Here is a 15064-nt window from a genome sequence, read left to right on the forward strand (position 1 = left end):
GATCCCGCATGCCACAACTAAGACCCAGAGCAACCAAAATAAATAAATATTTTTTTAAAAAATACACTTGACATAAAATTTACCATCTTAACCATTTTTAAGTGTACAGATGTGTCATTAAGTACATTCATAGTTGTGCAACCATCACCACCATCCATCTCCATGAATCTTTTCATCCTGCAAAAGTGAAACACTGTACACCTTAAACAATTCATCATTTCCTCCCTGCCCCCAGCCACCTGCACACCAAAGATACTTCATATCTCTATAACTCTGACTGCTCTAGGTACCTCATACAAGTGGAATCATACAATATTTGTCTTTTTGTGACTGGCTTATTTCACTTAACATAATATCCTCAAGGATCATCCATGTTGTAACATATATCAAAATTTCCTTCCTTTTTAAAGGCTGAATAATATTCCATTGTATTGTATACCACAGTTTATCCATTTATCTGTTGGACTCCAGTTTCTTGCACGTTTTGGCTCTTGTGAGTAATGCTGCTACGAACATCAGTGTACAGTATCTTTTTGCGACACTGATTTCAATTATTTTGAGCATATATACCTAGAAGTGGGATTACTGGATCAAACGGTAATTCTATTTTTAGTTTTTTGAGGGACCACCATACTGTTTTCCACAGCAGCTGCACCATTTTTTATTCCCACCAACGATGCACAAGAGTTCCAATTTCTCCACATGCATGCCAACACTTAGTTCTTTTGATAGCGGCCATCCTATTGGGTGTGCAGTGGTTTTCAATTGCATTTCCCTAATGATTAATGATATTGAGTATCTTTTCATGTGCTTATTGGCCATTTGTCTATCTTCTTTGGAGAAATGTCTGTTCAAGTCCTTTGCCCATTTTTTTTTAAAGATTTATTGATTGATTGATTGATTGCTATGTTGGGTCTTCGTTTCTGTGCTAGGGCTTTCTCTAGTTGCGGCAAGCGGGGGCCACTCTTCATCGCGGTGCGTGGGCCTCTCACTATCGTGGCCTCTCTTGTTGCGGAGCACAGGCTCCAGACCTTTGCCCATTTTTTAATCAGACTTTTTTTTTTTGGTTGTTGTTGAGCTGTAGAAGTTCTTTATATATTCTGGATATTAATCCTTTATCAGACATGATTTGCAAGTATTTTCTCTGATTTCATGGGTTGCCCTTTCACTGTTATGTCCTTTGGCTTATCACAATTTTTAAAAAAATAATTAAACATTAAAAAAAATGAAATTTGGGGAATTCCCCGGCTGTCCAGTGGTTAGGACTTGGCATTTCCACTGCCGTGGCCCGCGTTCAATCCTTGGTCAGAGAACTAAGATCCTGAAAGCTGTGCAGCATGGCCAAAAAAATTAAAAATAAAACTAAAACTAACATTTTTTTAAAAAGTGAAATTTGAATCAGACCTCTGAAGCTTCTGCCAGGGAGAAGTCAAGAACTTCTACACCACCCTCCCATCCCCACTCTCCTTCCCTGAACCCCCAACAGAGGATTCAGAGACTAGAGATACCTCAGTTCTCGTATTTTCTCTATCACATGAACCTCCAAGAATCTATTCACCTCCATGCAGAAGAGAGTGTGGAGGCACAGGAAAAAGGACATATGTAACCAGACAGTTACTGAAATAAGTAAGATAATTTCTAGTGCTTATATCTAATGCACTGCAAAGTAAAAATACCCAACATATGGGAGGATCTTAAAGTTTTCTCCTTGACAGTGATGGAGGTAGAATACATAATTTTATGAACACTTTTTACCATGAAGTTGATCTGGTCTACATCAAGAAATTGCCCTTTTTTTCTAGTTTTAAATTAACACTAATGGCCTGCTATAGTATCTAAAATGTGTAAAACTAAGTATGAAAAACTAAACTAAAGGAGCCTGTGGCCTGTTTTTAGCAGAATTCCCTTCTGCATGCCTGAGAGGTAGGGAAACTGTACTACTGAATATCCACAAGCTAATCATATTTTATTTCTAAAGTACTCGATTCAACATATTTGTAGTCAAAGTTAGAATTTATATATTTTGCCCAGCTTCTATTAACTTTTACAATACATTCAGTATATAAAGTTCTCTAGATAGTGAATAAAAGAGAAGACACACAAAAGTAATACAGTTGTGAAGGATTTAAAAGTAAGTTACTATGAGACATTTAAAAAGAAACTTAAGAAAGTGATTGTGGGGTTCATCCACTGGACCACACTACTTCCAAGTAAACTGGAAAAAACAACACTCTAAACTGAAAACCACCGACACTGAGGAACAGGAATAGTTTAAGGTGTCAAGAGGTCTTTATTGAAATAATAGCACAGTTACACTTCTAATACCCTTTCCACTTGTATACAATAGATTAAAAATGCTTGCTACATACAGTGCACAGACAGTTCAATAATTAGAACCAACTCAACTTCATTTGAAATAAATAAAATAGGCTATTTAATAATTTAAAGTAAAATTACTGTACATTATGAAAATAAAGATACATAAATGTTAGGACCTACAATGCCACAGAAATAAAATCATTATTCTGCATTACACAAAACAGTGCAAGAAGAGAATCCGAATAAGCTTTTGGAGTGCAAAGTTTAAATTTTCCATTTTAAATTATCATGCAGACATAGCATTTCAAGCCATGCTATAGTCTATGGCAAAGTTTTTAATTTTGAAGAGGAAAAATGCTAGCCGGTAAATTTACTGTACCATCAAGTGTTGCATCACATAACGCTGCTGCTCTGCCTACAGTACAGTTTAGAAGGGAGGTATCTTGTTGCATCCAAAAAATTGAAATTAACAAGTTTCTGAAGCAAACACATTTACCTTTTAAGCCTGAAACAAAATAATGTGACAAAAGAGTAATTCTATCCCTGGGTTTAAGAAAAAAGAAAAGGCCTATACCACATAATGAACTAAGAAGCAGTTTTCCACCCACTTTTAAACTCCATAGTGATCCTTAGTTAAAACAACAATGTTAACTCTGGGGAGACATATAAAATTCTGATCTCTAGCTGACAAGTGATACAATATCATGGGATTGTGAGAAAAGCAAAAGTAATTTCTGAATATCTATGTTTAATCTGTGTAGAACTTGGTTGCATTACATGTAATAATATGCTTAAAGTATAGTTCAGTTTCAATGTGTATATAAAACTGTCATTTAGGCGAAGACCAAGGAATGCATTTAATACTAAACTGTAAACACATCAGCCACCTTGACTTAGAGTGCACACTGACAACATAAGAGCTCTTCCGCAGACTTTGGCAACAAGACTACATATAGCAGGTCACAGCAGCACGAGCTCACATGGAAGACTGAAAGCACTGCAGAATAACACCACCCAACAGCTCCTATCACAGGGATACGTGGTAATAAGGGGCCTCCTCGTGCTAAGCCACCTTCCAGGTCAGTCTGTGTTCTTCAAATCCGTAATGTTCAAAACTCAGTAGTCTTAAGTCTGTGCCCTCACTGCATAGACTGACATTGGCTGTACTCTATCCACTGTACGTCCAGAGGGTTACAGTTCTGTCTGCAGAGGATGACAGGAAGGAAAGATCCTGGGTGTGCCACCTGCACTGAATGACTTTGTCCTTGTGTTCCCCCACCACCATGATAGGAAGCTGTTTAGTGAGGTCTCCTAAATTAAAGAAAAGAGATTTGACTTACAGTACAAAATATATACAGATTTCATAGACTTCCTATTACTTTAAGACATTACAGTATATAAAAGCCTAATACATTAATATAGTACATTGAAAAGTTTAAACAGTTTAAATTACTGAAGACCTAATTATGTGAGCAGTATTTGGTAACATATACACAGCAACATGACACGGCTGCCACTCTCCTTGAAACTCTCTCCCCTTGATATCTCCCTGACTTCAGTGCCACTACACCTCAGCCTCCTTTGATGTTTGTCCTCTTCTTCCTGAGTTAAAGTTTGGTGAATCCCAACAGTCAGCCTTCAAATTTCTTGTTCCCTGTATACCTCATCTCCTATGAAATTTCACCTAGTACCATACTACCACAGCCATTTATATACTTAAGATTCATGCACATTTCATCTCCAACCTTGACTTCTCACCTGAGCTCGACTAGTAGACAAACAGCTATTTGACATCTCACTTGACTGCCTTGACAGTCACCTTAAGTGTAACTTGTTTAAAACAAACTCTTGATTTTCTTGCCGAAACCTGTTCCTCTCCCTACCTGTCTTCCTCATCTCAATGGTACCATCTGCTTGCTCATGCCCGAAACCTAGGAATCAGCACTGATTCCTTTTTCCCTCACTCCGCAAACTTAACAGAAACAAACTAAAATACATCCGTAATTCAGTCACTTCTTACTACCTCCACCTTTACAACCCTAGTCCAAGCCACCATCATCTTCCACCTGAATTGGTCCAATTGCCTCCTCACAGATATTTATACTTACACACTCTCCCTATAATTCAAAATTATTTTTAAAATTTTCAGACCATATCACTCCCTATTTTAAATCTTCCGAAGGATTCCTATTATGCTTTTTAAAATGCCTACAAAACCCTGCCTCTGATTTATTCTCCTGCCTCTCTCTCCCTCGGTTCACTAAGGTCCAGCCACACTGGTTTCTTGCAGTGTCATGAGCAAGCCAAATCCATTCCTGCCTCGGCACCTTGACCGTGCTATGGTCTGTTCCTAAGGTCCTGGCACAGCTTGTTCTTCTCACCAGGTCTCTGTGCAGATGGCACCTCCCTGGTGAGACCTACTCTAGCCCGCCCAGCACAGTCTTCCCCTAGCCACCCTGTCACTCTCTCCTGCCTTGCTAATCGTTTAACAGCACTTGCCAATACCTAAAATTACAGTTTACTGGTTTGCTTTTTACTGACCTCTAAAATGTAAGCTCCATCAGGAAGAAAGTTACCTGTCTTATTCATCTCTCTGTCTGTCCATAGTTGGTACACAGTAAATATTTGCTTAATGTATGTTTAAAAACAAAACTAGATACTGAAGATATAATTATACAGATTATACACTACATTATTTTAAAGTAGCAGCAGGAGTATTGACACATAAATGTATATTTTAACATCTACCATCATTGAACTCAAAATGATTCAGTATAAAAAATGTTGATTCTTTTAAATATTTTAAAAACTATTTAACAATAAAAATAAGACTATTCCCTCAATTTAATAATTTGTTACAATTCTTCTCAATACATTTACCAAGTAATTTGCTCAGTAAAAGCTATAAAACTAAAAGTTGAAAATGTTGTATAGTCAATCACACTAGATTAACATAAAAGAAAGATTCCAAATAGAATAGGAAAGACTAAAAAAAAGGAAAGAGGTCGATTTCCATCACCTTGTAGGTCTGTCACCTTTATTTTCATATCATAGGATCCTGTTAGCAAGTAGTGAGCTCCAGGAGAGAATCGAACAGAGCGAACATCACTGGAATGAGGGTGGTAACTTTGTACCATTCTTCCTCCTCTTATGTCATATAACATGCAGCTGGAATCTTCTTGTCCTGTGGCTAAGAGACGGCCACTGGGATCTACTGCTACAGATGCCACTGCACTGCCTGTATAGCAGGAGGAATGGAAGGTTCGATATGCAAAAATCAATATAGCTAAACTGCAACAGCTACTTATGTTCACTGAACCATACACTAAAGATTTAATGTAGCTTATCAATACTGTTCAGTTATGGAAAAATCCAAACTGTCAACCAATAAATACTTGCATCCTTTTTTTAGAGGATATATGAAGCAAGATTCTGTGAGAAATGAGAAAGCTCCTTTTTTTTTGTCCTTTGGGAGAACCCCCTGGAGCAGCATTACCTATAGTGCAATAGATGAGCCACTTTTCCTAATGCAGTGTTTTCACTGCTGGGTAAGTGTCCAGAAATTCTCCCATACCCAGCTCAGAGTCTAGTTGGGGGAACAAAAGATTAAATAACAAAATATGTTTTAGGACACAGTGTGGGAAATGTCTCTAAGCAACACATGATTAACTGCCAACAGGAACTGAACAAAAAATAAGCTCTGAGTCTACAGGTTGGACCCTTGACTCTAGCCACGGAATAATGCCTCCATGGGGGTGCAAAATGGTTCTCAGAGGACAAAAAAATCCTAAATATTAACAATGGTTTGTAGCCCTTCGAAGTTCAGCCCTACCAAACCAAAATCTCATTCCTTAGTATTTAATTTCTTTTGTTAGGAAAAAATTTAATTTTGTTTTTCTCCTTAGGGAAAGCGATAATGAAAATAAGATTGAAGAGCACTACTCTAGACCAAAGTGGCCTGCGAAGACTTAACAGAAAAAAGGGACATAAGTTAGATCTTGAAGAATAGTAAACAGTATAAATAAGAGAGAATGTGTTTACATGTATTACACATATACGTAATTAGAAATAATCTTTGCTTGAATTTTTGATAGAGAAAAGAAGAGGCTATCAGGAGGAATTACATGAGAAAATGTTTAAAGGAAAGGAATAAAAATGTTTAAGGATAGGTAGCTTAGTTTGACTGGAGTTACTTGCTTATATACTTACAGAATATTCCTAGAAGAATAAATAAGAAACTGGTCCCTTAGGGAAAGACACCAAGAAACAGGAGTGGGAAGAAAATGTTTTACACGCTTTTGCTCAATTTTTGCCATGTGTATGCAATTAAAAAATGTTTTTTTAAAAAGGTCTGAGTTCTAAAACGACCCTGCTAACAGAATAATTAGGGCATGATACTTAATCTCCTCAGGCCTTGGTTTCCTTAGCTGAATATTATTTTTACAAATAAAGTAACAGATGAAAGCATTTTGTAAGAATTTAAGGTAATCAATAAAATGCCAAGTAGTCAGTTTCTATTGTTCCTTTTTTTTTTTTAACATGTTTTGCAGGGGAGAAGAAGTAAGTGCAATCTATAAAGTTTCTTTCTCATATAAATGTATTTAAATTCCAAAAAACCTACCAGTTCCATGGAATGTTGTGCCAACAACGCGAACACAGCTTGGTACACGGAGATCCCAGAACCTAACAGTCTTATCTTGGGAACCAGACGCAATCATCCAGCCGCTCCAAGTGTAAAGCGCTAAAATATGCCCTGTAAAAGATCATATAATCAGTGAGTACGGTGGAACAGTATTTTTCTATAACACATTCAAAGCTAAGTACTCCTTAACTGTTGAGCACGTCTAATCTAGTTAATCAAATATACTGTGTGGCAGGGATTTTCCATATATAATATATCAAATATATTGGCAATTTTCAAAAAATTAAATTCAGTAAAAGGCACATCAAAACCATGCTTTATAAACTTAACCTTTTTTGGTGAGTCAAATATTTCAGGACATCATAATTAGTACTGAAAAAATATTATCATTTGAAATTAGGGCAAATTTTCCAAAGAGGAAGCACAGGATTGTGGGATTAGATCACCAGCTTTGGAAGGGACAGACCTGTTCTGCCATGTTTGGCAGTAAGATAATGAGCAAGTCATTTTGCCTTTTTCAAGTTTTGCCTTTTCCACGTATAAGATGGAGATAGAACGTCTGGCCTTATAAGATTGTTGTGAGGATTAAATTAAGGAATTATGTGTATAAGTAAAGGAAAATGTTAGCTATCATTACTGTGTTGTTATCCAAAGTTCACAATTTAGATTTTTGAAATAAAAATTTCCTGTCCTGAAGAAATCCCTTTTGATGTAATATACCCCCATTAATGAAAATGCGTAGCGGGAAAAAGCATGGGATGAACAAAAAGAAGAGTAGCATCTGAGACTGATATCACATACCAGTATGCCCACTCAGAGCATGGAGGCCCTGTCCTCTTTGACAATCGGTTGTATAAATGTTACAATCCCCTGCTCCAGCACTTATCAAAATAGCTCCACCACTTTCTGGGCCTTCCATAAATGCCAAGTCTCTGATTGTCCCATCATGCATACTAAATTCCAGATCCGGTCCTGAAACAGCAATAAGAATTTTAAAAAAAGACGCTGCTCAACTTACTGTGATAATTTGAGATTGCTAAACTGCCTCCAAACTGACCAAGAGTAGTAGAACGGTAGAATGGTATGGTTTATATTTTCATTTTGGAATTGATATAATAATCAATTTCATTTTACTGAGTTAAAAACTTCAAGAAATCAAAATACCGACGAGGTTATCATCATCACTAAAACAGAGCTATATGTAGAGTTACCTTCTTGGCTTTTATCCCAAAGAAAATGAAAGAAAAAACAGATACTCTCTAGAAAATATTCACTAATACAATTCTGGAAGTTATTTAAAAGTTATTTTTCTGATGACAAAAATTTTCTGAGGATTAGACACCACCTGGCCACCTTGTAAGAACTGGTTAAAAAAGGATAATGCCTCATGAACGCAAGCAATTAGAATGTAAAAAAATTCTTAATGGTATATTCTTAGATATTACTAAAAATAATACAGAGCTATATCAGAGACACACATGGGGAAACATAAAGAACACACTGGCAAGCTACTGCTTACATACTCGGCCCCTACCTGTTGCATTACAAGTCTCTGCATTGAAGGGCAGCACTTTGACGTATTTGTCATTTGATCCTGTCGCTAATAACTGTCCACAAGGACTCCAGGCCACACAGTAAATGGATCCTTTGTGATGTTTATTCCTTTTAAAACGTACCACTGGCTGCTTAGGGATGTCATGTGCACTAGAAAGAAAAATCGCAAAAAGATATTTCAATTTCTTGTTTACTAAGGTTAATGAATGTGAAGTGAATGTGAAGTTCTGCATTATGGTTGTTCTTGAGGGAGGGAGCAAAAAAACTATCAGACAATATGTTAACAATTTTCAAACGCTTAGATGAAATAAATTTAAAGCATATTTAAAATCCAAAAGTAAAATTATTAACCATTATTATACTAATCTTAAGTCTTATTTCAGACCACATAGGGAAGAGGATATTTTCTAAGTCTTCATTTCATATATTTTCATATATCTTTCAATTCCCAAAAGAATTTTAAAAAGAGCTAATGATGCTTCTAATTTAAAAAGTTCAATAAACATTTATTAAACATATAATATGCGCAATTGCCTGGGGCTAGGGGAAGGCAAAGGATAGAGAAAAGGACAGAGAAAAAATAAAAGCGGCAAGAGCTCTGTCCTGAGTTTAATATCTGGCAGGGGGAGATGTTTCATGACTACCCACATACAGTAAAGCAAGTATAAATATTATAGTCCAATACAAGGTACTAGGTCTTAAAGGACAGGGAGAATTATTACAGAAAAAGATGAAGGCAGGAAAACTGCTTCAGTGAAGATAAAATATAGTGGGGAGACCAGCCCAGCATGCAGCATGGGAAAAAGTCTGTGGGACTGGCGGGGAGAAGGCTGGGGCACTCCAGAGATTGAGTGGGACAGACATGATGGGTGAGGAGCAGCAAGCACAGCTGGGGAAGGTCCTAAATGCCATGCTCCTCGATAGCTTGGCCTTTAATGGGAGTATAATATTGGTTTAGTGGAGTAATAGCATCTTATCTGTACTTTAAAACACAGACTAATATTAAGATACTATAGGTATAATGATAACATCAAGTCTATGTAAGAAAATGTACATGTTTTTGGAAATTCATCCTAAAGGGTGAAATGACATATCTAGGATTTACCTTAAAATACTTTAGTAAACAAAAAGGATGAAGAAATATGACAAAAATCTTGACAAATGCATTTCAGTGTACTAATCTCTACTTCTGTGTTTGCTTAAAATTTTCATAATTAAGACATTTTTAAAAAATAAGAATATTGATAAATCTTCAACACTTACAAGGTGCTTAATAGTGATAGAGAAAATAAATCAGATCAAGATTCTCTTTTCAGCTGGACATCCAGTTCATTGCCAGGGCCAACCAATTCTTTCTTTAAATGGATTTTACCTCCATCCATTTTCCACTGCCATCACACCAGCCATTGACAACAGCCTCCTACCTTTCTCCTAGCATCTAATCTTATTGCCATCTGACCCAGAGTTTACATCACAATACTGTTCTGCTGAAAACTTTCAGCAGCTTCCCACTGCACTCACCGTAAAATCCAAAATGTATTCAAACCTGCAGAATATAGTTCACATCTATCTCTGCAGCCTCATCACACTACAGCTCACAATACTCCAGCCGATCCGAACTTGTTTTGGTTCCTTAAAAAGCCAAGCTCTTTCTCACTTCATGTTCCCTCTAATTACTACCTTCTCCCTTCTCTTCACATGGCTAGGTTCTACTCACCCTCAGATCTCAGCTTTAACACCTCTTCTTCAAAGAGGTCCTACCCTGACTCCCCAGTTCCCTCATCTCCCGTTTTACTATGTTACAGCACCTTGTACTTTCTCTTCATAGCACCTACCACAATGTATGATTACATTTATTAGTGTGCCTATCTCCATAATATCCATCTTCTCCACTAAAACAGAAGTTCCATAGGTCAATGAACATGTTTGTTTTACTCACAACTATCCCCAAAGCCTAGCACATAGAAGGAGCTCAAAATATATTTGTTAAATAGATGAATTTATTTTCATAAAAATCAGTTTCTTCAAGGGAGTCTATGAAACATCTGTGCCAGCATGAGAAATACAAAAGAGGAAAGTCAATTTAAGATCAGATTAACCTTAAATATACAAAGTCTTTGGCTCTGCCTACATAACTGTTGCTCTTTTCCACACCCTGATCTGGAATTCTGCCTATTCTCTCTCATATAATCCTACTTAACTAACACAATGAGCACCAATAAATTATATTACTATCATCTAACATGATCCCTATTCCCCTTCCCAACCTTTAAATGCTACTGCAGTCCAAAAGCCTAAATTTCTAGTTTCAGATACAGAGATATACCAAAAAATGCAAATAAATAAATAATCTCACCCCTCTGTTCTCCAAACTGGGGTTATAATAAAAAAGCCTAAGGGTTGTAAAAAGTTTCCAAAACATATTATGACATGTACTGCTTTTTATTTTTAAATTTTTAAAGATGTGTAGCTTGTTTTGTTTGAGTGTTTTTGTCTACTGGTATGAAAACTATTCCATTTGTGGCCATTTCTCTAACCACAAAATCTACCAAATAGTTCTTGATCTTTATAATGCCTATTTATTTTGATAGTAAAAGCCTTGACAAATAAATTGACAAAAAGAGTTCAAATTCGGTTTTCTGTGAGATTATATCTAAGGTATATGCTTTCTCAGTAACTTTAAAGAATTAGTTGTACACCTAATACATAAGGTCATGTGCCTGGTTTTTTGCGACATATGCCTTTAGAGATATATCTCTTATTTTCAAATCCCATAATCTGTTAAAACAAGAGACTAAAATCATAATTAGGTTGACTGAATGAAAATTGAATCTTTCTAGGTCAAAATGGTCAAATATCAGCAATTTCATATAGTTCAACCTAATACTTCTTTGTAGTGTAAGACATTTTAAATTTTCTCCAAGTCTATAACCAGCAATACTTTGTCTTTATGTAATTAAGCTAGACTAGAAGGATCTTGCAGATTTTTTTAAAAATTAACAAAAACCATGAAAATAAAGAAAACTAGACTATTGAGTGAACAATGGCCTAATGAAAAACATTTTATGAAAAAACAACTTATAAAGTTAATGGATGGGGGGCTTCCCTGGTGGCGCAGTGGTTGAGAGTCTGCCTGCTAATGCAGGGGACACGGGTTCGAGCCCTGGTCTGGGAAGATCCCACATGCCGCGGAGCAACTAGGCCCGTGAGCCACAACTACTGAGCCTACGCGTCTGGAGCCTGTGCTCCGCAACAAGAGAGGCCACGATAGTGAGAGGCCCGCGCATCGCAATGAAGAGTGGCCCCACTCGCCGCAACTAGAGGAAGCCCTCGCACAGAAACAAAGACCCAACACAGCTAAAAATAAATTAATTAAAAAAAAAAAAGTTAATGGATGATTCTTATGTATATTTCCTAAGTATTGAAAACAAAAATGTAAAAGCTTAATAAAAGGAAAAGAAATAAAAATTAAACAATACTGAATGGCAATTCTTAAAAAAGGGACCATATAGCTAAATTAAAAACTAAAGTAAGAATGGCACAATAATGTGCCAATAATCATCTGTCCTTACCTTGGATCAATTACTTCTGGATAGGCACATACTCTCAGAGTTTTTGAATTTGAACCGACAGCATACAGACCACCACCTGGATGAAAAGCCACTGCTCTAACAGCTTGTGTGTCTTCTAGGGTATTAATACAAACAAACTGCTTTTTTGATTTGTCATCCTATGGAAAGAATGAATATGAAAGTCATTCTATAAAAACATGAATTTGAAAGAATTTGTCTTTATCTCATTTTAAATTATCTGAACTGTATTATTCACTTCATCACTTTAATGTTCATTATCTACAATCATGCATTCTTTTGAATGGCAAATCCAAATTAAGCCCAATTTTTCTATTTTTGCTACTCACTGCTAATCTAAGCTCACATAGATCACAGACATTCAACTTTTTCTTCGCTTACTATGACAAAATATAAGAATATGTATTCCCATATTAAGTTCTCTTTAACTGTCAAGGAGAAAAATAGCCCACATGTATAGTTCTTACAAAAACAGAAAACTGTTCATGTTTCTAAAGGTAGGAAATATAAAACACTATTATTTAATCATTTTAGGGTTAAAAAAAAAGTTTGCCATTACCTCCAGCAATGAATACTTTAATATTTCAAACTCAAATTGTAAAATACCCTTTTAAAACTATAAAAATGATTTTAATCAGAATATTTAATTTCAGCCTCATTTCTATTTTAAACTGTCAACCTGTCTGTCCACAGCCCTCTTCTGAGGAAGGCAAGTTGAAACAGCTCTGTATCAAAGCTTTGGTGACTGCTATTATTGGTATCATTTGAAACCACCCTGCTACCCTGACCAGGACTGGACCCTGGACCTGGAACAGAGCCCTCCAGGCTGGGTGTGGTGCACGGACCCAACCAAATTCTGTCTTTGCGTATGCACCTGACATTCATACGTTCCAAAGGCAAATCACTTCAGCTCTGGTTGTATGCTGAGAGCTCTAGAATCCATAGTGATTATATCAATGAAGAGACTATACATCTCCCTACCCAAACTTTAATGTATTCAGCAATACATCCTCATGGGGGAGTAGGAGTTAAACCTAATATATTACACTCTGTTTGTCTTACATAACTGAATTGAATTCTTGTATTATTCGTATCAATTTGACTAGAAATACTACATTTTCCATTAATCCATATACAAGAAAGGTGACTATTTACCAAATGAATAGCATGGGTAGATAAGAGAAAAATGGAGGGGAATGACTAATTGATTAAATGGCCGATAGCACATTAATAATAATTACTAAAGGTTGCTTTACAGCAGAAGTGGCAGAGCCAAAATTAACTTTACCTGCTCTTCTCCAGTGTATTTAAATTTTTTTTTAATTTGTTGCCACTGAAAAAATAGATTTCACATAAAAATCTAACTTTCTAGCTTTGCTTGAAAATCAAAAGAACTAGAAACACTAGGCCAGCATATTTCTTTGTGCAAGGGACAAATATTCCTATGTACTTATCACAAAAAAAGTCAACTTTATTCACTTATGTTACCTGTTTGGCCCCATAAGCATCTGAAATAACTATTGTTTATGGGGTAAAAATTTGAACTAGAGAAAATAAGATAGAGTGAAGGTGTATACTGATTAGGGAAGGATATCTGGTTCCAAAGCAAAAAACAAATGCATTGATGAGAAGTCCAAAGGAGTAAAGATATAATAACACCTTAACTAATTAACCACAGGGTTCAGAGAGTAGTGACACAGCCCTAACTCATGCGCCAAGACCACCACTGGACAATTAACATGAATACTCTCAAAATGTGATTTGCCAGGCAGCCCCTTCACTTCACTCAGTGAAAGCTCAACTACCCTGAGGTAACCACCAGCATTAACAATAATGACTATTCCTAGTCATAGTCATTATATTATCACTATAATAATGAACAAAGAACTATCGTTCTTTCTTTAAATTGAGAATTCCTTGACAAAATTTGCAAGTAAATATAAAAATAATGAACCTTCCTTCCCCTAAGTATTACCTCTTCCCCTCTTGATCTTGACAGATTCCCTGCAGAATCTCCAAGAGGTGGCTTAATGACCGAATGTTCTGATGAGCTGTGTGAATAGAAATTCAAGTACAGTTTACTCTGAATATCAAAACAGAAACTAATTTATCCTTTCAATCTCTAATATTTATTTTTTTGGCAAATGACACCCACTGACTCCAGTCATAGTTACTCTCTGGAGCCATTTGTTAAGAGGCTCTGGACTCCATAACACAAAGCATAGTTAGTTGTAAGGAAGGAATGAGAAGCCATTCTAGAAAAGAGATTAAGTCAAAGTTCACAAATTTTATAGTCAGATGCCAACTACCTTTTCCCTGCTTAGTTCCAGAATCCTGGTTGCTATGCTTAAATCCTAACCCAGGCAGGAACCTGGATTGCTCTTTAGAAAAATTATCTGGCCCATGAGAAAAGACTAACAGAAACTGGACAGTTCAGGGTCCCACAATAAAACAATGTTTCCATTTAATCACTTTTTGGTGAGGCCAACAGGTAAACACATGCATCCATACATGTGGCCCTTCCTTCCAATCAGCTTTTTTAAAAAACGCCTCACTCCCAATAGTCAAATGCTTAAAGAAAGCCTCCTAAATAAAAACCAGAGACTAGGGTATTCCCTGGTGGTGCAGTGGTTAGGACTCCATGCTTCCACTGCTGGGGGGCACAGGTTCCACCCCTGGTCGGAGAACGACGATCCTGCAAACCGTGAAACGCAGCCAAAAACAAAACAAAACAAAACAAAAAAAGCGGAGACTAAAATAAACAAGAAAGGTATTTGGAAGAAGGAAGACAATTAAGGAAACAAAAGCTACAAAAATATAATTAAAATCCTAAGAAATATAAGGGGAAATAATGAATCCAGGAAACAAGAAAAATATCTATTAAAAAATATAAGGAAAATTAGAGAATAAGAAAGAGCTTAGAAAATAAAAATGATACCAGAAAAAATTAATCAATAGA

The 15064-nt window shown here is 36.2% G+C and overlaps 1 protein-coding gene across 3 annotated transcripts in view; it reads right to left on the bottom strand.

Moving 5' to 3' along the window:
* Positions 1-2267: 2267 nt before the first annotated feature.
* Positions 2268-15064, bottom strand: part of WDR47 (WD repeat domain 47) — a 56272-nt gene continuing 43475 nt past the window's right edge. Inside the window, exons 9-15 of one of the 3 annotated variants that reach the window (XM_007169480.2) lie at positions 14081-14156; positions 12088-12245; positions 8496-8665; positions 7763-7939; positions 6941-7072; positions 5339-5557; positions 2268-3630 (exon numbers count right to left, since the gene is read on the bottom strand). In XM_007169480.2, coding sequence (XP_007169542.1) covers positions 3488-3630; positions 5339-5557; positions 6941-7072; positions 7763-7939; positions 8496-8665; positions 12088-12245; positions 14081-14156 — 1075 coding nt within the window. In that variant the 3' untranslated portion in view covers positions 2268-3487. The remainder of the gene's footprint in view (positions 3631-5338; positions 5558-6940; positions 7073-7762; positions 7940-8495; positions 8666-12087; positions 12246-14080; positions 14157-15064) is intronic. The other 2 variants (XM_007169481.3, XM_057528115.1) reach the window with 2 other exon arrangements.

This window comes from Balaenoptera acutorostrata, chromosome 1, assembly GCF_949987535.1.
Source record: "Balaenoptera acutorostrata chromosome 1, mBalAcu1.1, whole genome shotgun sequence".
Lineage (NCBI taxonomy): Eukaryota > Metazoa > Chordata > Mammalia > Artiodactyla > Balaenopteridae > Balaenoptera > Balaenoptera acutorostrata.